At 43.6% G+C, this 25,246-nt stretch overlaps 1 protein-coding gene across 3 annotated transcripts in view; it reads left to right on the top strand.

Annotated features, from left to right (window-relative positions):
* Positions 1 to 350: 350 nt before the first annotated feature.
* Positions 351 to 25,246, top strand: part of homer1 (homer scaffold protein 1) — a 55,247-nt gene continuing 30,351 nt past the window's right edge. For all 3 annotated transcript variants that reach the window (XM_018736868.2, XM_018736867.2, XM_018736869.2), the window contains exon 1: positions 351 to 1,655. In XM_018736868.2, coding sequence (XP_018592384.1) covers positions 1,651 to 1,655 — 5 coding nt within the window. In that variant the 5' untranslated portion in view covers positions 351 to 1,650. The remainder of the gene's footprint in view (positions 1,656 to 25,246) is intronic.

The following is a 25,246-nucleotide window of genomic DNA, read 5'->3' as shown; positions in this document are numbered from 1 at the left end:
TGACGGATCATCTTGTCTTGTCGATATAAAAACGGTACTGGTGGTGCAAGCAAAAACTTAATGTGGAACAAAGGGATAAAATGCTTTTAGGAAAAGGGTTTATGATCTAAATCTAATCCAAAGGATCCTGTATAGGCATAAGAGGTTTATTGTACAAGTTCCATTGCACTTATTCGTGCACACGCCAGAGTATCCGTTTAGTATACTGTACATCCTGTATTGCAGCCCTTTCCTGAAGCCATTGTACGTCAGCCTTCTTGACAGAAACGACGTCAGCTGTAGGAGCGTGTGATGACGTCAGTGCGGAGGGTGGCGTAGTGACGTCGGTCCATTTAATACTGCCAGCGAGCGGTGGATGGGGACACAGATACTGAATGGGATGGCACTGGATGCAGGAAGATACATAGACGTGTGAAAGGACGCTTTTAGCAAGATGGGACAACAGTAAAAAGCTGTATTTGTCACTGGAGGAAAACATTGATTGGGTTCTTCTTTTGTAATATTACCTCTTATCGAATCCCATTCTGGCTGGCCCTTTTTTTTTTTGCCCACGAATTTGAAGGCGAAGCACATTGCTGTGCTCTTGTAAAACGCGGTGATGGAGCCATGAGCAGAATGCACCAGGTTTAACGGACAAAAAATACACAGAAAATACCTGTCTGGGAAAAACCGTAAAAAATTGGTAAATTTTTGCTCACTGTTTTTATTTTCGCTCTGTTTTCTTTTATATTCTTCCTTTTATCCGTAAGACAGCGTGTGTGTCTTAATTTGCTAGTATGGAGGAATTTTGATGTCACTGACCGAGGCGCCGAGTGAATGAACGAATGAATGAATGAAGGAACGAAGGAAGGAGCGAAGAATAATGGGCGAACGGTCCACTTAAACTTGGAAGTGGGACCCGAGCGGACCGTTGAGCATTTTTCTCGCCCCGGGCGGGCAGGACAGCTACACGCGGCGCAGCTGGAGACATCGTGGAGGAGAGAGAGCTTTGAGTGAGGTGTCCGTCCGTCCGTCCGTCCGTGTTTTCGGAAAGTGCACAGCAGCAGAGGGTGTTGTGACAGAACAGCGAGCAGTTCACACACAGTCCGTGTTCCGCACCCGCTGGGTATTTAAAGGCCGTTGGAGACAAGACATCATCACATCTGCCCTCCCCCTAACGACCCTCGTCCTTCTCTGCGACCAAACCGCGCGCTTGTGTGGAGGAGCCACTCTTTTTTTTTAAAAAACACCCCCCCAACCCCCACCCCCGAAAGACTGAGTGTGTTTTCGTTCTCAGTGCCGTATTTCCTCCGGCGCCCGCCCGGTCCTGCACGAGAGCGGAGAAGTTGCGACTCGAATGCGATGCGCGCGCTGTGACACGCGTTGGGCTCGCGGAGCTGCTCTGAGGACCGCTGTGTGTCACGAGCTGCAGTGAGACACGCGATGATGTGTCTTCAGTGAGTGATTCAAGAGGAGAGCCGAACCGGGAGAAGGAGCTCGTCGGAAGCCCGCCGCCACCAACACTCTCTGTCACTCGCTGCCCGCACACAGGGGACACACGGCACACAGCAATAAATAAATAAATCGGAGTGAGACGTTCGGCTTCGCTCGGCGACTCTCGCTGGACCATCATCATCTCCATCTCCATCCACAGAGAGAGAGAGGAGCAAAATGGGGTGAGTAGCTGGGCTCCAGCGATCATCACATCAGTACTGCGCTGAGATGCTGCTGCTCATTTTCAACTCGTCTCTCGTGCCCCTGTCTGTCTGTGTTTAGACACTTCTTCATTTCTAGGCAGAGTTTGAGCTTCTTACCGCCTAGGCTACATACAGAGTTACATACCCGACCTTTAATTTTAATTAATCTATACTTTTCTGATTGTTCTCTGGGAATCAGTGCCGTAAATTAATGTATTCTCTTGCTGGTGTGTGTTCAGGCTGCTGGTGTGATTAGTGTGTGGGTGTCGATGAGGATGGATGGGGAGTGTGTACCACCATCTGAGGACTTTGACACCCACAGCTGAGACCCATCGCTGCGAGATCCATGTGTGTGAGAACCGTGACTGAGACCCTTGCTGGGAGAACCTTGCTTTGAGATCCATAACTGTGAGACCCATCACCATGAGGTCCATGTGTGTGAGAACCGTGACCGAGACCCTTGCTGTGAGAACCATGACCGAGAACCATGACTGAGACCCTTGCTGGGAGAACCTTGCTTTGAGATCCATAACTGTGAGACCCATCACCATGAGGTCCATGTCTGTGAGAACCATGACCGAGACCCTTGCTGGGAGATCCATCCCTATGAGATCCATGACTCTGTTGGACCCATCGCTCAGAGCTTTGAGTGAGACCATTTGTTGGGAGATCCATGGCTGTAGGACCCATCGTAGAGACCCATTATTTTGAGATCCATATCATAGAGTCATTGCTGTAGATTCCAAGACTGTGAGACCCATTGCTGTAAGATCCATGACTGAACCCATTGGTGTGAGACCCATTGTGTGGCTCTTGGGATGAACTGGATGGATTTACTCAGATCATCTGAATAGATCTAGTAACTGATGTACACATGTAGCGTTACTTGCATTAACTTAGCTTAATTTAACTGTCTGTTAAATGTGTGTTTGTGTCGTTTTAGCAACCCGATTGAGCGATGAATTTTAAATTCTGACAATTTTCATTCTAAATTTAGGATGTATTTTCAGAGAGTACAACACAGCTAACTTTAACTCTCAAAATGGGTTTATGTACACTTCAGATCCTAACTGTTTCAGTATGGCTCTGCTAAATTATATTGTGTGCATGTAGACTTGTTATTCTCATTAATTTTTGACCAAATGTTTATTCATTGACAATTTTACAACCAGATGTGTGAGTTGGATTTTAGTGGGTTTTATGATTTAATTAATGCTTCTGTCTGTATGTGTAAAGTTTCGTAACTTTTAATCTAAAAAATGGGATCATAACTTCAGCGGAATCATTTTGTGTGCTCGGATGTTAAGAAGTGTTGCCTGTTTCTATTTTTTTGTGAAAAAAGTGCAATAGTGTGCCTACTGAGCATACGTTGGGGGGGGGCACTATTCCAAACCACTTTTCCATATTCTAATTTTAATATGAAAATATTTCTAGTAAGATCTAAGGATTCATATTTAACCAAATTGCAGTTCTTTTATTACTGTACCATACAGTATGTATACATTATAGCCTACTGATATGTTGAAAATTTAAGCAAAAAATCAGCCTCAGAAATAAAATACTGTTATTGTCCATCTATAGCACTGTAAACCTATTTTATTCATCTGACTAATGTAAAAATGCTCACCCTTCATTGAGAACATCACATGCAGTTTGCCGATGACCATATTAATGGCAAAGACATTAGGGAAAATAGCGTCAAATTCAGGGGTACACCCTCTGTTTCCAGGTTAGGCTCCGGACCACCGTGAACCTGCACTGTCTTGGAATGTTAATTTTACGTTTGCTCCTGTGTTGCGGATACTGGCAGTTTCTGTCTTCCATTCATCTACCATGAAAGATCCATAAAGCAGATATTTTAGTCTTGGTATTACATTTTAACAACCCAAAACCACAGCACAGTGAAGTGTTCTTCAGAAGAGAATTGGTGTGCTTTAAATAATAAGTGATATTGGAGTCAGTCATTTTTATGAGCTAGGTAATTATGCCTTAAGTTTTACTGTACTTCATATTTGCCTGTTTTTGTTTTCAGTCAGCATCAGCACTAAATATTGTAATTTGAAGGGGTGGCATGGTGGCACAGTGAGTAGTGCTGGTGTCTCACAGCACGTGGGTAGTGTGAGAGGATGTGGGTTTGATCCCTGCTCAGTCTGTGTGGAGTTTGCATGTTCTCCCTGTGTCTGTGTGGGCTTCCTCTGGGTGCTCTGGTTTCCTCCCACAGTCCAAAGACATGCTGTTCAGGTTCCCCCATAGTGTGTGAGTGACACAGAGAGAATGTGTTCCACTGACGTATGGATGAGTGACCCATTGTAAGCAATGTATCTAGCAGTGTAAGTCACCATGGTGAATAAGGTGTGTGGGCTGATAAAACTACATAGAGTTCATTGGAAGTCGCTTTGGACAAAAGCATCTGCTGAGCAAATAAATGTAAATGAACAAATATTATGTATATCCATGTAATGTGTGCTTATACAATTATCTCCTGAAAGATAACTCTTTCTACTGCAACTTCTTGTATTAGTGTGTAAGTCTTCTAGACATTTTTTCTTTAAAATCTGTGTTAGAGACTGGTTTTTGGGAAGTAATGAATCTGTTAGTTAGAACGTGACAGAAGCGTTTCTGGAGGAGGCATGATGTAGAAGACAAAAGAAAATATCCAGTTTGATCTCAGCATGAGTCCAATTTGTATCTTTATACTTTTGGGGGGAACGGGAAAAAAATGACAAAGATTTTTTAAAAATATCTTGGTGAACATATTTGTACACATTAAAGGGCGCATATGAAACACTTCAGTTTCCATGAGTGCAGGTTAACAAAACTGGTAAAACTGTCATCTTTGCTGAATATATAATTTTATTGGTTAATTGCAAGGAGTTCGTTTTTAATACCATTCCTTTTTGCTGTCGTATGATTTTCATTATGTGTGTATATATACAGTATATTTCATTTCTGTTTGCTCTTGTTTAGTGAGCTGCTACTTTTTTCCAAAATATTACAGCAGGAGGTGGAGTTCAGACTCGTAGGGCAGGACACTAACCGCTACAGTATCTGCTGCCCCTTAGGGTTTTGTTTCTGGCAGATGTTTTTGACATTTAAGTGACCTTCGCTAGATTTTTCCCTTCTTACACACTACTTTGAAATATGCAAGGGTCATTTTGATCCACTCCCTTAAATCTAATACTCTGAAGGGTTCATCTGAAAATAAAAGAACAGTCCATGTGTGATTTTACAGGATTTCTCAGACAGAAAAACTTTCGAAAAAGTACATATATCAAATTATCGCTATATTTTTCTCATGTTACTGTATATATGGTTCTGTACTGATACTTCATTAATTCAGCAATGTTTAATTTTTTTTTTCTAGAGAGTACGCAGGGCATAAATTATGTGTAATATTTGTGATTTACAAATGATACATAAACTACAAAAATTATCTGTAGCATGCAACACCACTTACAATGAATTTTCCATTATTAGCAACAGGTGTTTCATAATTACATAGCGCCGCACACAGCGATGAGGGGGCGCAGTGGGTTTGGCTGGATCCTGCTCTCTGGTGGGTCTGGGGTTCGAGTCCCACTTGGGGTGCCTTGCGACGGACTGGCGTCCCGTCCTGGGTGTGTCCCCTCCCTCTCTAGCCTTGCGCCCTGTGTTGCCAGGTTAGGCTCCGACTTGCCGCGACCGCACTTGGGACAAATGGTTTCGGTCAGTGCGTGCGCACACAGAGAACAGCGACAACAAGGTAATCCTTGCTGTAGACTCCGTCACGTGCATCGCCGGAATGATGAAAATTAACGCCAGTAGTACCAAATGACAGCAGTATGTGCTCAAGCCAACTGAACTTCATTGGCTGATGGTTATTTTGACTTAAGCATCACTCAGATTAATTTTAGGCACAATAACATTTTGCGTCCTCCCCATGCACACTGTGGCCTGCAATTCATTGCTGCTGTAACCCAATAGTGCAGAAGCTGGCCCGATACATGCTCGAATAGGCTGAGGTGGCAGAACACCCTTCACGAAGGCTCAGGTTCTCCAGCTGATGTCCTAAATACAGTAACATCCACAGTAACGTTCTGTAGCTGATACCCAGAATAAAGTAATGTCCTCAACACCTGTGTAAAATGAATCACAGGTGGAATGTTGAGTCATACTGAAAAAGCCTATGCGGGAGGCAATGTCCCAGACTGACATTAATAATTCATATTAACAATATAACAAGAATGTTTGATTTAGCCTTGATGAAAATTTGTTGCTTACCAATAAGCTCTTGTTTTGTGATTTTTTTAAAAAAATTTTTTTTTTTTAAAGTTCTGCAGAAGTATTCAGCCACTGCAGATTTTAAACTGCTGTTTTTCTTCCTGCTGGTACTTTTCTATTTCATAAACAACTGAGAATGACGACTGTTCAGCAGGTAACACAGTGTTTAAAGCACTGAAGTGAAATCCCCATAGTCACTAGCTTTGGACATCACTTAGGCAGAGGCATCTGCCTAACAAATGTTTTAAAAGTTTGTTTTTATAGTTTTCTAAATGGCAATAAGTTAATGGAGAAATCTTTGCTAAAGGATGTGCCAATATTGCCTGTTTATATTGATCAGCAGGAAATCAATGCACATTCCTCTGTTTTCATCTGTTGTGTTAAATCTCATTGGGCCTTTCGTGCTCATATAAATAAATATGTAACATCCCATTGTGCTAGACAACCTCACACAAACCGTTGGTAATTGTGGGCTTGGATTATCTTAATACAGGCGTGTTCATGATGCGTGCTGAGGAGGACATTCGGAAAGTCAACACATCACATTCAGCCAAATGTGATTAAATGTCTCATTTAACTAACCGAAAGTATGAAAACAAATATTCATCCATCAACTGCTTGTCCTGAGCAGGGTCATAGTCATCATAGCCTATCCTGGAAGCACTGGGTACAAGGCTGAAGGAAGCTACAGCCTGGACGGGACACCCTCACACACACATTCACACACTAAGGGCAACCCTGAGTCACCAATTCACCTGGGCTCCATATCTTTGGACTGTGGGAGGAAACTGGAGTACCCAAAGGAAACTCACACGGGCACAGGGCTGCCATGCAAACTCCACGCAAACTGAGCCGGGATCGAGCCCATGTTCTCTCGAACCACCCAGATGCTGTAATGCAGCAGCTGTACTTACTCTGCCACCATGCCTGCCTGGAAATAGAGGTCTGCAAGGTTTTTCGTATCTTTATGATTTCTGGCTCTGTGCGTGTGTGTGTGTGTGTGTGAAGGTATCGTCTGTACTTGTGCTTTCCTGCCAAGAATTTGCTCTTTTTCTGTCTGACTTTACATACACATGCTACTCTCTGTATGAGCCTACGTCTGTTTCTACAGTGCTGGCCCAAGGCGCCTTCCATCTCCTTGATTTTTTTTCCCCTTTTTTAAGTTTTCAATGTTTTATTCCCCATTGTAGGAATGCTTACACAGGGAGATGAGGATCCGGCGCCTTCCTGTAGAAAAGACTCCTGCACTTGAGAAAATAATTCCATTTCGGTGGCGTGTCGAAACCAGATTTCTGATTGATCTGTATCTCGGCAGCAGTAAACAATAAATATGGTGCATGCATTATAGTCCCAGGTACAATTCTGTTCATTTCGTGCATTCTTGCATTTCTGGGAATGCTTCTGTACAGGGGGGACTTGTGTTCTAATCCGTCGCTGCACAGGCTATACATATGAAGGACGTAGAAATGGGAACATTTCAAGATTTTTCCCCGAAAACAGTTTTGGGTAACTCATTTCACATTGAAAACTGATCTGTGTTTCTAATTTTGTTGTTTTACTTGGCATTTTGCCAGGGTTTTAATGATATTATCTACTCATACCCCTGCCCTTTTGGTTGCTTTTACAGTATGGCTCTTCTTCCTCCAGCTTAGAACAAGAAGAATTTGAAAATTGCATTTGTTAATGTTAGAAAATATTGTATGTTCTGCTCTTTGATGGTACTGTTGCAGGGAACATCAGAAATTGCTATGGGTGCTTTTGACCACAAATATGGCAATAGAAATTTGAACATTTAGGTTATTTAAACATTCCCCACATGTATTGTATGAAATATGCTGTATCATGAAGCATGGGTCGATTGTGAATTAAATCTCATGCTCTTTAACCACTGGGCATTAATAAATGAAACCATTAAATTGATCTCCATGCAGGTTGTGTCATATAGTGAACGATTAGGCTTATACAATTATAATTCTGCATAAATGTGGCTTTGAAACCACATTTTAAACTACTTTAAATTTTTCCCCTCAGTAAAATCAGTGTGCAAATAGTGCTATATTTTAAATGCATTTGACTGCAGACAACAATTACTGCATTTCCTGTAAAATACTCATTTATTTTCTAGGATTTATTGCCTATTACTTCCTATTTCATGGCATAGCCAACACCTTTAAGAAAAGCAGCTTGCAAGTTGCACACTCCAGCTGTTTGCACACTCTACCCATGTGTATATCAGTATGGTTTGGTGGAGCCGTTCAAGTTAAGGATCTTACTCAAGGATACCGAAGCGAGGCCTCTCACGAGACTTGAGCCTTCAGGTTAGAGTCTGTCCTTAACCATTATGCCAGATTTCCCTCTAAATTGCACAAATGTAAGATTTCAGCATCAGCTACAGCTTCGAAAATATTAGAATTAAACTTCCAGACGCGCAAGATCTGTAATCGCAGGGAAATACCGAAAAAACTTAAATTCTCTGCAAATTATTTATATATTAAAACCATTACGATTACGATTAGCTGGAGTCGATGTGAAATAAACCAGTAAACAAAATACATTTAGAGCAACTGCAATCATAATCTGTATTGTTATATTTGTGCTGTAAGACGCCTCTGCGTTTAAGTAATACGAACAGCTTTTATATCGTCTTTAATTTTTTTCTCGTTTGAAGCAGAACACAAGGCCGAATATGTCGGCGGGACAAAGCTGTCATAAGCCGAAAGCAAGTCACTGATCTGCAAAGCGCTAAAGCACTGATATAACCCAATATATCCTGTTTCCTTCCAAGAAAGGGGCAAGGGACAGCGAGCTCGTAGCGCACGCTCAGATAATGAACGCCTAGCGAGCGGTGCCTTTCAAGGGCAGCCCACTGGAGCGGTGCTCCTGCCTTCTTAACCATACGTCTTTTTTTTAAGCTGGGGGCAAAGCAGTTGTATGAAATGTAAGCTGAACCAACCAGCCACGGTAGCTATTGGAGAGCTAAGAGTGTCGCCCGCCCGCTTGGGTCGTTGCCCTGAGCCGTACGCTCGGGGTCCAGGCTGAGCGGCCACAGCCGCTGCGCTACTATGACTTTCGCCGTCGCTCTCATCCACGCGGCAGAATCGTGTGGGCGCTCTCCGGTTAGTGGGAAGGGCGGAGGCCTCTCTGGGCCTGCGCTGCCAGTGCTTTTTGGGCACTGTGGGTTTTGCAAAGTGAAGTACTCTTCTGGCCGGAGACCTGCGCTCAGTACTTTGGCTGACTTTTTCAGAGTGAGCCAGGTCTTGTTCAGCCTCTCGGCTATAGCCCCTGAATGGGTTACTATTTTGGATATATTTAAATGTGCATGGTATAAAGAGGATGTGAGACAATGAGAGACTGAGACACTGGAGGAAATTCAGCATATAAGTACTGTGACATTTTGCGAGTATTCTCACTGTCAGTATGTAGGAAAATGTGTTATGCAACGTCTGAATAGCTCTATAAAGTATAACCATGTTTGTTATGTATTTGTAATGGTCGCACATCGAACTGTCAGAACTAAAGAGTTGATGAGAATATGACTCAAACTGATGTGACATGTAAATTGAGCTTCTTAGCACTTGACAGAAGAGTTTTGATTTAAAGCATGCTCATTTTTAATTAGAAAACCCGCCATCTTCCAAATGTATGTCCACACTTATCTCTGGTTTACGATGTATCTGTGAGCGTGTGAATGCTAAACTCCTTGTTTCTCGTTCCTCGCGTCTGCTTTGAGGTTTCGGTCTTTTAAAGATTCTGCTCTCCCGAATGAGTGTACAGTGCAGAATAGGTTTGTTTTCGCTCTGTGCTGTTCTCAGAATGACCCTGATTTCTCCGCTTGACCATGAAACCCTTCCTTGCTTTACTGACCAAGAAAATTAAGTTGGAAATTTTGGTCTTTTCCTGCACTTAAATCTGGTTTATTTAAAGTGTACCTTCACATTATCACCTTTCTTTAATTATTGACTCCTGACCATTAAGTAACAGCTGCCAAGTTTCCACTCTGTTGAGTTAATTAACGCTCCAGGATAGAGAACCGTTCCTGAATAGGCATGGTGAGGTACAGAGGATGATTTTGCTCTCCCAAAAATTTGACCCCAAGCTCATTGTTATAGGAGGTAATCTTTCTGTTTCCTTGGACACAGTGTGGATATTCCCCTCAAGCAGAAGTTTCCATGATATTAACGGTCCACCTATTATTATTATTATTATTGTCCAAGGAATCTTACATTAATCCATTTAGCTGACACTTTTCTCCAAAGCAGGGGGGGTGCGGTGGCGCAACGGGTTTGGCCGGGTCCTGCTGTCTAGCGGCTCAAGTCCCGCTTGGGGTGCCTTGAGATGGACTGGCGTCCCGTCCTGGGTGTGTCCCCTCCCCCTCCAGCCTCATGCCCTGTGTTGCCGGGTCAGGCTCCGGTTCACCGCGACCCCGCTGGGGACAAGCGGCTTCAGTGTGTGTGTTTTCCAAAGCAACTTACAGTGTTAAGGTTACAATTATTTACCCGTCTATACTGCTGGGTAATTTTACTGGAGCAATTTAGGGTAAGTACCTTGCTCAAGGGTACTACAACCAGAGGTGGGGATCAAACCTGCAACCTTTGGATCCTAAGAAAGTAACTCCAACCACTACGCTCCCGGCTATCCGGACATAAGCATACAGGGCCGTCATGTTGTTTTATTATTGCTCAACATCGTGTAGTTAGGGTCAGCATTTGTAATGGGGATGTGAAAAAGCATTACTCTCACTATGGTCTCAAGGGAAAATTGTCATGTCCCTATACTGAGAGAACATCATCCTTGTAATCCAAGAATGTTTTGTTGTCCAGACTTGCACTGCGTCACATACTGGGTTTATCAATACGACCTTAGGTTGTGAAGGGCAGAGGTTATGGCTGAATCGTATTGGCTGAAGGAAGGGAAATTGTGATGGGCTTTTAGTCGTGACGGATTTCTGCACCCATCAACAGGGCAGGAACAGGAAGCGGGTCAGTTTGCATTACGTTTCTATCAAGAGTGCATATCTGAAACAGTAGCTGAAGCTGACGTTTTTGGGTTACATCAGCCTTGTGTAGAACGCCCTTGGTCATTATTGCAGTAATTGTCATTCCTGTACCGAATTTATTTCGTAGCATTTTATATTTGTAATAAAGCCTAATTAAAACGAACATGGTGTCGTAATTGCTTCTGATTATGAAATGCAGAATGTATCTATTATGCCTAATTTATTTATTTATTTTTTTTTTAAAAAACTCTTTAAAACTGGGAAAGTCAGCTGAGAGCTGTTTTCTTTTTAATTACCTTGTGATGCTAGTGTACTTTTCTCCAGTGAATACTACAAAGAGGGTTTACTTTGTGGGGTTTTGCTGCAGCACTGAGATAATTTTTATTTTTTTTGCACCTTAACATTGATTATTGCCCTGTAATAATCACATTAAATTAACCTCCTTGCAATAATTGTCCACGAGAGATAATCTTCTGTGTTCCAGCTGAATCGCAGGGGCCCCATAGACATAAGGACAGGATTGAGGGGTCAGGGGGTCTTTTGGAAGAGTTTTGAAATGCCCCCTCAACATACCCTACCTACCTATAATGTTACTGGATTGTAAAAGTGGGGTTACCATGTAATTTTTTGCTTTAAGTCAGAGTACATTTGTTGTAAAATTCTTTATAATGAGGTTTTTATGGACCAGCATGCCTGAGCAGCACAGTTTCCGTCCTTTGGATAACAGTTCATAACAGCTGCAGCAGGAATTTGGATAGTAGCTGCGTCTCTATTTTTTTTTCCAGTGGACGTGAGCCATATACAACAGGGCGACAATATTGTTTTGTGGCTGGGGGCACAAAGAAACACGGTGAAAGGGAGTTATTTGCTTATGGCAGCAAAGCTTCTTCTGTGGGTTTTGGAAATGTATCTCAATCCAGTGTAGCCAAAAAAAAAGCCGAACATCCACACTATGAAGATCAGTCTCTGCTACACTGTGTAGTGTACACAGCTTACAGTAAAATGTTTTTTACCCATACATTTATATCGCAGCCGGAATCTTCTGGATGCAAATGCAGGTCTAACGCAAACACGTATGAGGGATCCGTAATTCCTTTGCCCTCCTTGAACCACATATCCATTGCTTTGTCTTTCATTTTATGAGTGGCGTCGCATGGAAACCGTGCGATATACTAAGAGGTGGACACCAGGCATGCAGTGGACAGGCGATCGTTAAAAAAATAACTAAACCTGGCTGTAACATTGCTATTACAGTTGATCTAATAATGAAAAAGCAATTGAACCGACACTTGCAGTGCTCTGTGGTCTCTGCATTTGTTCCTTTTATTACATCTCGGGAAGGTGAGGTGGGTGTGCTGGACTCTTTGAGTGCAGAAACCGATTGAAAAAGGACAGCGATTCTGCAGTTGTAACCTTGTGTCGGAGCTCGCTCCGCTACGGCGGGCCGAGCGATGAAAAGGCTCGTGGCCCGATTGAGATTTCACCGAGAGGCAGCAGGGGGTGGGGGGTTGGGTAGCACCGGCTCTGGTAGGGAGTCTGCAGAGGAGCGCAGAGCCGCAATGGTCATCGGCTTTGTGGATCGCCACCCGAGGTTCGGTGGTAAGAAGTGGAGACGTGGCCAGCAGCAAGTCCCGGTCGCTGGAAGAAGATAGGTCGGCGTGAGTCGGGTTCAGCAGCTGGACCGAACGGTTGCCAAGGAAAGGTTACGTGCACAAGACACTGCTGAGGAGGAACTGGCAGGATCCAGCAACCGGCGCGCTGCCACTCTGTGGAAGACGAGCTTGTTGCCATTGACAACGCTCTGGTTCACACTGCTAGCTGTAGCCAAACTAGTTCTGTACATACACACCGGTAATTCAGCTGTCGACAGTTTACGAAAGCTCTCTTTTTGGAGGACTCGGTTACATGTAAGGTTAAATTCAGCATGAAGGCATAGTTGTGATCTTGAGGGGGAAAGCACATAACCAAGACTCCTGGAGTAGTGCACTGAGGGGTGATCTTCTCCACAGCGATGAACACTGTCCGATTTGCAGTTCAGGATATAAAACACACACACACACACACACACACACACATATATAATATATATTCTTTTTTTGCTGAGAAGGCTCTATGAAAAAAGTCACTGTAGACCTAGTAACCTATATTAGCTATTAGATGACTTTATTAGATGTGGCAGTCTACATAATTTTAATTACACTGTTCAGTTTAATTTTAACGTGAGCTGATTCTTTGGCACAGGGAAACAATTTTTCCAATTATGACCTTCAGTTTATATACTTGACTAATAGAAATAAATTAGGAAATGTAATATTGATATGTTAATCAGTCTGATGTTCCACTGCATCTTGTCCTTTTATTTATGCTGAAGGTTAAACATTGCACCCTGCTGTGTATATTTTATAGCGTTGAGTATATTTTAATTGATTACCATTGTATTATAAAATGAAGCTGTGATTTTTTTTTTTTTTAAACTTTTTTTAATAAATGAAAAAATATCTTATATATTTCTGTATTTTTTCCTACGAGGGATTGGCACCCTCCCACGGGGAACACTGAGTAGCTCTGCACCCTATGCTTCTGGGACAGGCTCCGGACCACAATGACTCTGACTTGGACAAGCACACACACACATTCTCTGAACCGCTTGTCCCGTTCGGGGTCACGGGGAGCCAGAGCCTAACCCGGCAATACAGGGAGTAAGGCTGGAGGGGGAGGGGACACACCCAGGATGGGGCGCCAGTCCATCGCAAGGCACCCCAAGCGGGACACAAACCCCAGACCCACCAGAAAGCAGCCCCCGGTCCAACCCACTGCACCACCGCGCCCCCCGCTTGGACAAGCAGTTAACAATAATTAACAATTAGTGAGACAGTGAGTCTATTTTTTTCGCTTCATTTAATTCGCTGTGTTCAGCTATGATCTCTACAATAGGAGATAAGATGCTGAGGCACCGTTGAGTCTGCAAGTGCTTTGCAGGAGTTTGATATCATTTCTTCACAAGGAATTCCACAGTTTGAGTATGGTTTGCTGAAGCAGAAGATGCTGTGATAGGTGTCACTTTGAATGTCACAGTGTTACTGATGTCTAGTAATTGAGAAACTTCTTTCTTGTCTTTCTTAAGCCCCTTGTATCAAACATCCAGGAGCTTATACTGATGGAGCTTTGGGCTGTTTCTGGTCGAAAATGGTTATATGAATGTTTGGTGTAGGGTAAACCACTTCTGTTTGGAGCATTTTTAATGTCTTCATTGATATAGTTTGATGACCCACCTTGAATATTCCAATCCATGCTTCTGCAGTTGACTTTCTGCTCAAACACACAATGCAAAATAATGCTGGGGCCTCACAGGTTACATAGGAACCTCAACAGTTTCATGCCTGTTCAGAGTTGCCAAGGTTAGCATTGTCAGCCATGCTAGAGGCATGGCTCACTGTGGTCATCCACCTATTCAGCACCTCACAGGGATCATTCTTTCCATGAAATCACCCAAAAATGCAGTTGCACTAAATAATTAAAGTATTGTATGAGAAAATGCTATATATATTTATATATATGCTATAATGTAAATGTTAATATACTTGCACAATCTGTTGCAGCCATGGGTGCAGGTTATGTGAGGGATGGGTATACAGTATATGCTGGTATGTGTGAGTGTGTGAATGATGAGGGAATGACTGGGAGGACATTTGCGTTTTTCACACAGCAAGCATGCCACATGATACGACTATTGTTGTATGCCTGGTGTTTCCATTTCCACATCCAGTATCTTTACAGAAAAGATGAGGAGTTGAGTGGAATGTGATCTTCTGTGCTTTTGACAATGAAATATTCTTACTTATCATTTGCATGCCATGTTCATGCCCTACGGTTTATACCGATATTAATCAGTGCCACTTAGAGCGCTTCCTTTGCTCCTGGAGTGTGGAAACTGGCGGTCAGATTATTCCACACCCTTTTTTTAATTTAGTTTTATTTTTTCATGATCTATTGCTTTACTGCAAGAATGGGACAGCCTTTGAGCTTGAAGATGATTTTCGTTCCTTTAGAAAAACCTGTTGTTGCACAGAACTGGTTGAATATTTTACGCAGTTCCACGTAACGTAAGGACTTCTGTCTCAGAGATCCCATTCTTGCAGGTAGCACATAAGAAGCAAGGAAGATCTAAAGGAATCAAGAGACTGTCTATTTTTAGCAGGCTTGCTGAGTGAAGCGATGTAGGGAGAACTGTAGGCTTGCATTATTATTTTTAACTACATCCATTTTTAACATTGTGGGTCATGTCCACTTTTTTAATCAAGCTCATAATGCAGGTCGATGGAAAAAAAAAAAAAACTTGTGTTTATTCCCTTGCAATTCAGTTCACCTTTATTGTCATTACATAACGATATTCAGTTTCTACAGTTGCCAAAGTGTGACACAAAATACACAAATACTGAATTTCTAATAAAATAACAGGTTGGTGACGACTTGGAAGCCCCAAAGCCGCTGTGGCCATGTGTTCCGCCACGTATGCGCACATCTGGATGGGTCCCAGTTAATGTGGCTGAACGGGTGGAAAAACCCTGTCACTGTTTTATATTCTACCCTTTGTTAGTGCTTTCTGTTTCCTGAGAAAAGGGGAAGCAGACATGTTTTGCATTCAGTTATGAAAACAAGATGTCGTGGTTGAGTTCACCCGCTGAAACTTCACTGAAAACGGCAGAGGTGAAGCCGGGCCGATAAGACGAAGGATCTTAATCTGTAGATATTTCCCATTAAGTGTTCGGACACATATATTTACCCCAAATCACACCAATAAGTGTGTAGGACATGTATGCCAAATGTCTACATTTATACATTTTTAGTTCAACGAACCCACCACGCTGTACATCACACCAAATTCACAAAAAGATCAACTGACTAGTATGGAAAACTTGAAAAATGGTAGATGCTTCACATATGAATACATTCATTGTCTATTAACATCTAATTTAGTCTATGTGAAATAGTATGAAATATTATCCTGTTCTTTTTTGTTTGTTTCCAATTCCAAGAGCTGAAAAGCCACCGTCAGACTTTGCTCGTTGAAATATTGTGGAGGTTTAAAAAGTAGATGAATTATTAAGGCACTTTATTCTGTTTGTAAATGTAGTACATAAACATTGTGAGCAAGCACTTGCTCTCATGGCTGGAAAGGGAAGAAAGAAACAGAGGCCTCTGCGTATTTGTAGGATCTGACATGAAATAAGAGGGGCTGGGAAGGCCGTGTCATTTTTACTATGCGGGTAAACAGATTTCACCAATATGTTTATGTGTGATTATGGTTATTAACAGGTAGCAGGTGGTGTAGTTATTAAGTAGCTGGTCTTGAGTCCAAAGCATTGCAGAATCCCAGAAGGGTTCACAGTTGGAGCAAGGGACTTGCTTTAATGAAACAGATATCTTAAAAATATATATATATATATACATATGATGAGGTCACGCAAGGGGGCGCGGTGGTGCAGCGGGCTTGGTCGGGTCCTGCTCTCCGGTGGGTTTGGGGTTCGAGTCCTGCTTGGGGTGCCTTGTGATGGACTGGCGTCCCGTCCTGGGTGTGTCCCCTCCCCCTCGAGCCCTGCACTTCGTTTTGCCAGGCTAGGCTCCGGTTCGCCACGACCCTGCTTGGGATGAGCAGTTTCAGACTGCGTGTGCTTAGGTCACTTTAAGTGAAAGTGTCTTCTAAGGAACGAAACAGATGATGTCAAACAACATCTCTTGCTCCCTCTCAAAACATGTTAGAAGCTTAGTTATAGAGCCAAGTTTCCTGTTAGAAGGGCGGTAGAGCCACACATGAGTACAAAAGGTGATGGAAAGGGGGCATCAGTCCATATTTCACCCCATTAATTGGTGATAAACATCTGCACAGCAGAACCCTATAGGGATGGTCACTATTTTCGTATCAAACATTGAAATAAACTTATAAAATTGAAATATGAAATCTTAAAATGAACGTATAAAACTGGTACATTATTATGGTTCACACACCTTATTTACTTGGTTTAGCCGATGCAGCTTGGGGTTCACTTATTTTTGCACCTGCACAACTTCCGTTTCTGTACTACACGCATGATTTCCTCTGAAGCAACATATGGCATCGGTCATTACACACCTGTTTTGTCGGATGAGAAAGCCTGCTTCTGATCACATAACAATTCTTGTGGTAAAAGTAAGGCACCCAGGGGGTTCGCATACTTTCAAGCAGCACTCTCTCAGTTCGGCACCACTTTTACATCGGTGCGACAGGATTTCGACACGTGGCGGAGCGTGGAGGGGGTAAGCGTAATTCGACTGAGATTTGATGTGCTGTCCCAGGCTGCGAGACCCCTGCCAAAGCAGTACAAGTGTGAGACATTTATGTTTACACGTCAATGACATTTACACCCAGTAGCACCAATAATAAGGTTTCAGGGTTTTTCTGCCTTATCCGCTTCCGTTCAGTTCTGTTCAGTGTGTGCAGTTGCCACTGCTTTACTTTCACCTGTGCTTATACAATATGAACAGCCTCTTCTCTGACATCTGGTTTTTAATTAAGTCTCGTAAACTGGACCTGTGGTTCTACCGTGGTATTCGTACAGGTGCCTGTGCTGCGAGGTCGGCTTCCGAATACCAAGAATTTTGCTCTCCGTTTACTTTTTGAATTGCTGTGCCAAATGCCTCATTAGACCATATTTCCCAAGCATGTTTTACAAATTCTGAGATTACTTACAATCCTGCCATCTGTAGGATCTAAGTCCAACTGGAGCGGGGCCTAGAATATGTAAATGGCTGTCTGCTCCAAGTGTCCACATTTTCTGTGTCATCTGCTTCAGATGCAGTTGAGGAACTCTGCAACATCTGCACATATTGCCACAGGGGGAATAACAATGAATGGGAGAGAAAGAAGTTTGTGATTGCCATGAAGAGATTCCTTCACGGAGGTGTTGGTAGCGCAGGGATGAATACGGTGTGCTTCGAAAGAGCAATTTTTTCCCATGATGAAATGTAACCCATATGATGCATCCAGTAGCAGATGTGAATTGTTCCTTCTCTTTTGTCACTCTACTGTAATTATTTCAGAATCCTGGGTCTTTTGCAATAGCTTCAGATACGGCTGACATTCCTGTATGCTTACATAAGTATACACTGTGTATATGTACATTATGTACATTATTATGCACATTACATATGTATCCTGTATACTTACATCCTTACTATACCGTATGTACGTAGAACTGGGTTTCGTATCTAAAAAATCAAATACACCAGCTGTTTTTCCACCGGGCTTTAATAGAGCTGTTCCCTTACCGACGACGGAGCCTACGTTCGTATGCCTACGGTACTCATATCCTCATTTTTATATTTTCATAGCTCTGAACAAATGAGGTCGTGTGTAACTACATCTTACATATCTTGTTTACTCATACTTTTGATGACTGACTCATACTTTTGTATTAAGGAGCTCTCAGACCTGTTGTTTCATTTTCATGCTTGACAGTGATTTCTTCTGTATCAAAAGACCCGGAATGTTCTACAAGATTTTGTGCATTGCAGTAGAGTGCAGCCTAATTAAGGCACCCTAATCAACATAAGCGAATGAGGTAGAATCCCATCTCTTGGTGTTTCTCATTCTCTCTTAGTACAAAGGCCTCTGTTGATTAGCGGGGCCCGTGTGGGCAGACGTGGTCTTTTCAGCTCTATCCGCACGCAAACGCCCAGGTCTTCTGCTTTCACCTTTCTTTCAATCAAACATCTTAGATTCGCCGACTTTGCGGCCCTTAGTCCGGGCGAAGGAGCGCGGTCTCGCCACGTCGGTGCCGGAGCCCGGTCTCCCGTGTGTGTAATAACACGGTGCAAGAGTGCTGAACCTCCGCTGTCTGGTGCAACGGGGCCGTTGTGTGTTTGTGCGGTACGGCCACCTTCCCCCCCCTACAAAAAGCTCATCGGTCTTATAGATATGAGTGCAAGGGATGAGCTTATATTTGAGGTATACGCTCATATAATAGCGTTTAAGGGCAACAATAAAAATCGTGCGTGCTTCCATTTCTTGTTCTGTGCATGATATTAATTCCGAATTATGAGGGATGCTTCATTCTTCAGCATTCTACTTGGTCTTCATCCGCATCCGACCCAAGTCTCACCCATTAACCTGCGGTTACGCCGACAAGTAAACTCGACATTCCTGGCTTTTTGGATGGATAAAGGCCGCGTTCCATTCTGTTCCGTATTTGAAGCGTGAAAGAGACACGGGAACACTACGGTTGGCATCACATGAAATGCAAGTGATTTGCGAGGATTAGCTGGACCCTGGCCTGGAAACGTCGTGCATGCCGCGCAATTGTGTAGTTTTGTTGCGATTACACCATAGCTATTTCAGGGCGATGGGGGTCACATTCTTGAGCCGGTGGCCGTAGTCTGGCATGGCGGGCGGGACAGACGGGGAGCTGGGGAGAGAAGATGTGGCGCACAGCCAGGAACAACACAAGCTTTGCTTGAATGAGGCCGGGTCAGAGTGGCACGGCAGAGGGTGTTGTCTTTCGAACAGCTGTTGAGAACAGGGCGATTCCTTGTGGTGTGCTGGCTCGGTAAATCTACACAATCCTGCTACGGTGTGGACCACTAATCGTGTGTGTGAGCGTGTGTGCAGTCTTCCCCCACCTTATGACGGTAATGCATTGAAGAAAAACCCTGCATTAGGTGAACTCTCTTAACTTGAAGGTGTAATTAACATTAGAGTGAATTGTGAATAATTCTGTGCCTTCCTTTGCTCCAAAACTGGCACCCATTTATGCAAAAATATCACCAAATCCCATTAAAATGGACACAGTTATTTCAATAGTTAACACTGGCTATCGTAACACTGTATAACATGGTGCTTTTCCTTTGTAAATTATTCTATAATACTGTATAGCTGCGGGGGCGCGGTGGCGCAGTGGGTTGGACCACAGTCCTGCTCTCTGGTGGGTCTGGGGTTCGAGTCCCGCTTGGGGTGCCTTGCGACGGACTGGCGTCCCGTCCTGGGTGTGTCCCCTCCCCCTCCAGCCTTTCCCCCGTGTTTGCCAGGTTAGACTCCGGCTAGGCAGTTTCAGACAATGCGTGTGTATGTACTGTATAGCTCTCATAGTTATTATGTACCATAAACTTTACAGAGGTCCACACACAGAACATCCACGCATATGAAATTATTATTTTTTTATTAACTCAACTGTTAATCCAGGAAAACCTGGCAAAACTGAACAGTACAGGAAAAAGACATCGACGAAAGAATGCAAATGGAACTGCGCCCAGCGAACGAGTTGACATCGTTTGGCCACAGTTGCTGTGATTGAAACAAGTGAAACTAGCAAACGCAGGGTCAAGGAGACTGAGAGTTTACTGAAGCCAAATTATGACTGCGAAGACTCCACGGCCGCTCTTTATCTCGTGCCACGCAGCTATCAGGAGGCATGCAAAATGTAAATTCAGTTCTCGTAAATGTGAAGAAAAATGCCCTGTAAGCCAAAGTTGGGTACCCATCTGCAGCATCATTTTTGTACATTATGGCATTATTGGAAGGAAGGATGCAGGAATTCGGGTTGCAGGTATTCAGTGACGCATTTAACTTCCTGTATATTAATGGAGGGCTGGGAGGGAGGTAATGGACTTTGTCCGTAACAAACAGTTCTCCACTTAAAAAAGGAAAAAATACAGCTTCTCTTTTTCCGTTACGAGAAAAACCTTTGGAGCCGCAATCCTTAAAACATAGACTCTCTGCATATTTTTTTTTTAAAATTAAGTAGTGCTTTTAATGAAATACCTTTTCCGCATTTTTTTTTTGTTTAATGCCATTGTTCTTTTGCTACGAACAAAGAGGATCACCCGAGTCATATTTGCATATCTTTCCTTTTTTCGTGGTTTCAAATGCAGAATTCCACCTTTATCTCACAGCTCCCACCCACCCACCCACCCACTCAAGTTAGACTGGTTTCTCTGGTGACTCCCTCCTCCCACCTTCCCTCCATGTCCCTATTGAGGACAAGCTGCTCTTGCCGCACTGCTCTCCCTGACCCCTTTTCCCTGGGGCCAGAAGGACAGGGCTTTGCTTGCAGTAGAAAAGCGCTGTCACAGGACATCTGGCCACATGAGATGGACATTGAGAAACCCAGTTAGGCTGATTATGTTCACCTGGTTTGCCCTTGTCTCTTACTCAAACCTCTGGAACATGCACACTACTTGTACCATTCTAGCAGGTCATGCTGTGGCATTGCTGCTATGTTGCTTTTATTTTCTTAAGCAGTGTTTTTTAGCTAAAAATCTGAAACCAGAGCATCTTCCTGTGTAGTGGTTATTAATTATTATTATTATTATTATTATATAGACAGATGGTCTAAACATTCTTTGCCCATGGTATTCTCAATTTTAAGGTCACTCATCACACTAACAGATTTGAATATATTGAAGCAAGAAAACTATTATATTTAAATATCATTAATCGTAAGTATGGTAATATTTACTGTGTGTATCTGTAAAATTAAGCTTTTGAATCAATGAGCCTTTAGTAGTGTGGTGCAGTAGCTGAAATGAAGTGTACAAGCATGCATCTGAGGGTCTGATGACTTTAAATTAGGGTTTAAATGACTTTCAAGGAGGAGTCTACAAGTTTTTTGCAAGCCATCTTTGTTGCCCATCCTGTCGGTTCTGCCCTTCCAAATCCGCTGTTCACACTTAACACGCCCTGTCGCCATCGCTGTAATGCAGTGAATACTTCTCAGCTGAGGCTCCTTGTCTCTTTCCTGCCATGCCGCTTCTTACATTCAGTGGAAGAGGGTTCCGGCAAGAGCAGCGCGTCGGCAACTCAATGACAGCCCAAAGCGATAACCTGTTGAATTTGCAAGCCAGTGTTCCGGTTATTTTCGGCTGTTTTAACTGATTAAATCTCTAAACCAGAAAACAACGGCAGAACAATGTGCCCTTTAAAGACGAGCACTGATACGTGGATGCATCCATCTGGTAAATCCAATGGACTTATAACTAAGCAGCACGTTTTTTGTTGGAGCAATGCTTCCAGAAAATTTTAATACCCACTCAAAATATTTTCACTTGCCACATTTCTACTGTCAGTTTGGATATGGGTGAAAATATGCAAAAATTTTCAGTAATATTACTTACAACCGATAGCCGAGCATCAGAAGTCACTGGTACAACGTGAACAAATACAAGAGTAATGTTAGGCCATCCTAACTCTATTTACATTGTTTTTAGTATTTTAACCAACCAATTTCAATAAACGCTTGTCCCGAGTGAAGTTGCGGTTAGCCGGAGCCTATCCCGAAAACACTGGGCGCAAGGGGAGGAGAGGTGCACCCTAGACGGGACGCCAGTCCATCGCAAGGTGACAACTATGCACCCAGTCACACAGCTGAGTCAAGTTGTTGGAGCAATGTACTCCAAACACCATACCACCACATATTTTCATGTTATTTGTAGTTAGTGTTTCTGTCTGTATACTTCATATTTGCATGTTTCAGTCTGAAAGTAGCTCCATCCATCCAGCCATCGATCCATCCATCCATCCATTTCCAGTGACCACTTATCCAATTCAGGGTCCCAGTGGCCTGGAGCCAGTCCTCTAGAGCTCAGGGTGCAGGGCAGGATCCACCTTGGGGAATTGGTTTGCCTTTTGGTTCATTGTTTCCATGCTGATTCGTGTAATAAATTGTTATGATTGAACTTTTTCTGCCTTTGAGCTATATTTCAATGTACTGACCTTTTTAAAAACTGCATCGTATAAGCAGAATGAACCACTACATTAGCACCCTGTCCTGCTAATTATTTCCATATAACCCTACTAGGGTTCAAATCCCTCTTCCCACTGTAACACCTCTGATCAAGGTTCTTACCCTGAATTAGTCCAGTAAAAGTTACTATAAATGTATATAGACTGATAGTTATTCCTAGGTTAGCATGCAAATCAAACGTTGCGAGTCACTTTAGATAAAGATGTCAACTGAATGAATACATAAGCGACCTCTTGTAAATGACGAGAGGTAGCCACAACTGGCAAAACGGAGCGGTAGTCCTTCACAGGTAAATTAGATGTAAAGTGAAAGAGATGAAATGAATGCACAAAGTGGGCACTGCTTACCTTGATCACGCAAATGCCTTCCGCCAACGGCTCCGTTTCCATCCTCATCCTGCGACGCCCTCGTCCCCCTCTTTCCCGATCCTCCCCTTTCCCGACTCCTTGCCGCTTTATTACCACCTACGGTTTTACCCGTTGCTGACGAGAAGCTGGCAAACGGCTCGGCTCCTCGCCGTCCTTCCTCCTTACCGCCTCGCTTTCTAGCGTAGCGGTTCTCCGAGGGTTGATTGTTGGCAAGTTGTTTCATTTTTCTTTTTTTTTAACCATCGTTTTCCAAAAAAGATAACAAAGGAAAACATTTCCCTGGTAAAGGAACCATTGTTCTTTTTTATGTGACCTTGCTTTACATCGAGGTCAACCTGTGTTAGAGAGAGACGGACTACATTTGGATCAATGAAGTACTGTCCTCATCTCCATACAGCCTACCTCAAGTAGTGTAATAGTTTTACCTGGATTTACCTAAGTCAGCCAGAGGTCAAAGGAGGCAAGCATGTCGTTCGTCATTTCGCTGCGCTATTCTGGCAATATGCTAGAGAACAAGAGTCTCTGAGAGCCACAGTTACGATAAGAAGCTGGCAAAGGCTCTGCTGATGTTTTGAACAAGTTGCTGGAGAAAGAACATGAGTCAGATGAGATGGAAAGTAAACATGCCTATATTTTTGGAGACACAAGAACATTACGGCCCAACGTTCTTTGTTTATGTACTGGCACCATATGTAATTAAGCTCGGCCTAGAATGTGTAAGGGCTGCAGGGGAACGAAGCTTTGTGTTTTTTTTCCAAGTATTTCTCACTGAAAGCTCTGTGGTTTGTGGTCCCCTGCTTTTCCGCTCTTTTCTCTTTCACGCTGTCTTTGTTTTCTTTATTCTTATGTTCAGTTGAACTTTGAGCTGCTCTTCAATTTGAAAAGAGTTCCATTCATCCATCCACCCACCCATCCATCCATCCATCCATCCATCCATCCATCCATCCATCCATCCATCCACCCACCCACCCATCCATCTATTTCCATTGGATTTATCACTTATCAGGTTCGGGGTTCCAGTGGCCTGGAACCATTCCTGGGGAGCACTGGGTGCAAGGCACGATCCACCCGAGATGGAATGCCAGCCCATCAGAGGATTATCACAAACGCATACACACGCTATGGGTGATATAAAATTCACTGACGCACGTGCCTTTGGACTGTGGAAGGCAACCGGTGTAATAGAGGGAACCCTCAGGCACACCAGGAGAACCTGCCAACTCCCCACACACGCAGTCAGAGCTGAACCCAGAGCCCAGAAGCAATGTGGCACCAGCATTGCCCACTGCACTGCCTTGCCACCCTTCAGAGGTGCTGTTTAAATAACTGCACTGTTTCTATTGTCACTACAGACCACTTTCATTTTTGTCTGGATACTCAACATGCATACATCAGAATCACACACAGTCTGAAACTGCTTGTCCTTAGCGGGGTTGCAGCAAACCGGAGCCTAACCCAGCAACACAGGGCGCAAAGCTGGAGGGGGAGGGGACACACCCAGGATGGGACGTTAGTCCGTCACAAGGCACCCCAAGCAGGACTCAAACCCCAGACCCGCCACACAGTGGCCCCTGGTCAAACCCACTGCTCCGCCACGCCCCCCTACATCAGAATTCAGATCACAAATTCTTCATCATTTTCTCTTTTTTCCTTAGATCGTATGAATGACCTATTTTTATCATCTTTGGGGAAAGTGCGGTTTGATGAATTGCTTTGACTGTGAACATAACATTTGTACCAGAATCGCTGTGCTGCACAGACTCCTTTTAACCATGACACTCAAGAGCGTGCATTACTGCGACCGCCATTTAGTTTCAGGGCATCTATTCAAAGCAATGCCGATGTTGTAAAAACGCAAATGCTTGTAGGAAACATCGGGAGAAGCGGCCGGATACGTACGCCACCCATGGCCTCACGTCCATCAAGAGTGAGGAGAAAAGGCTTTTTTGTGCCTGATGAGTGTCGCCCTCTGCTGGCTGTGAGGTGATAACACCGGTGCTCGGCTTGAACTTTGTCCAGCGTGAACATTTCACGTGATCCTGGGCCGGCTCAAACTCACCCCGAAGAAAACGCGCACAGAGTCCAAAACCAGAAACACAGGGCACAAGGCTGGAGGGGGAGGGGACGCACCCAGAACGGGACGCCAGTCCGTCGCAAGGCACCCCAAGCAGG

This window comes from Scleropages formosus, chromosome 6 (genome assembly GCF_900964775.1).
Source record: "Scleropages formosus chromosome 6, fSclFor1.1, whole genome shotgun sequence".
Classification (NCBI taxonomy): Eukaryota; Metazoa; Chordata; class Actinopteri; order Osteoglossiformes; family Osteoglossidae; genus Scleropages; species Scleropages formosus.
Note: the sequence above shows the minus strand (reverse complement) of the source record. Positions and strands in the feature narration are given on the sequence as shown.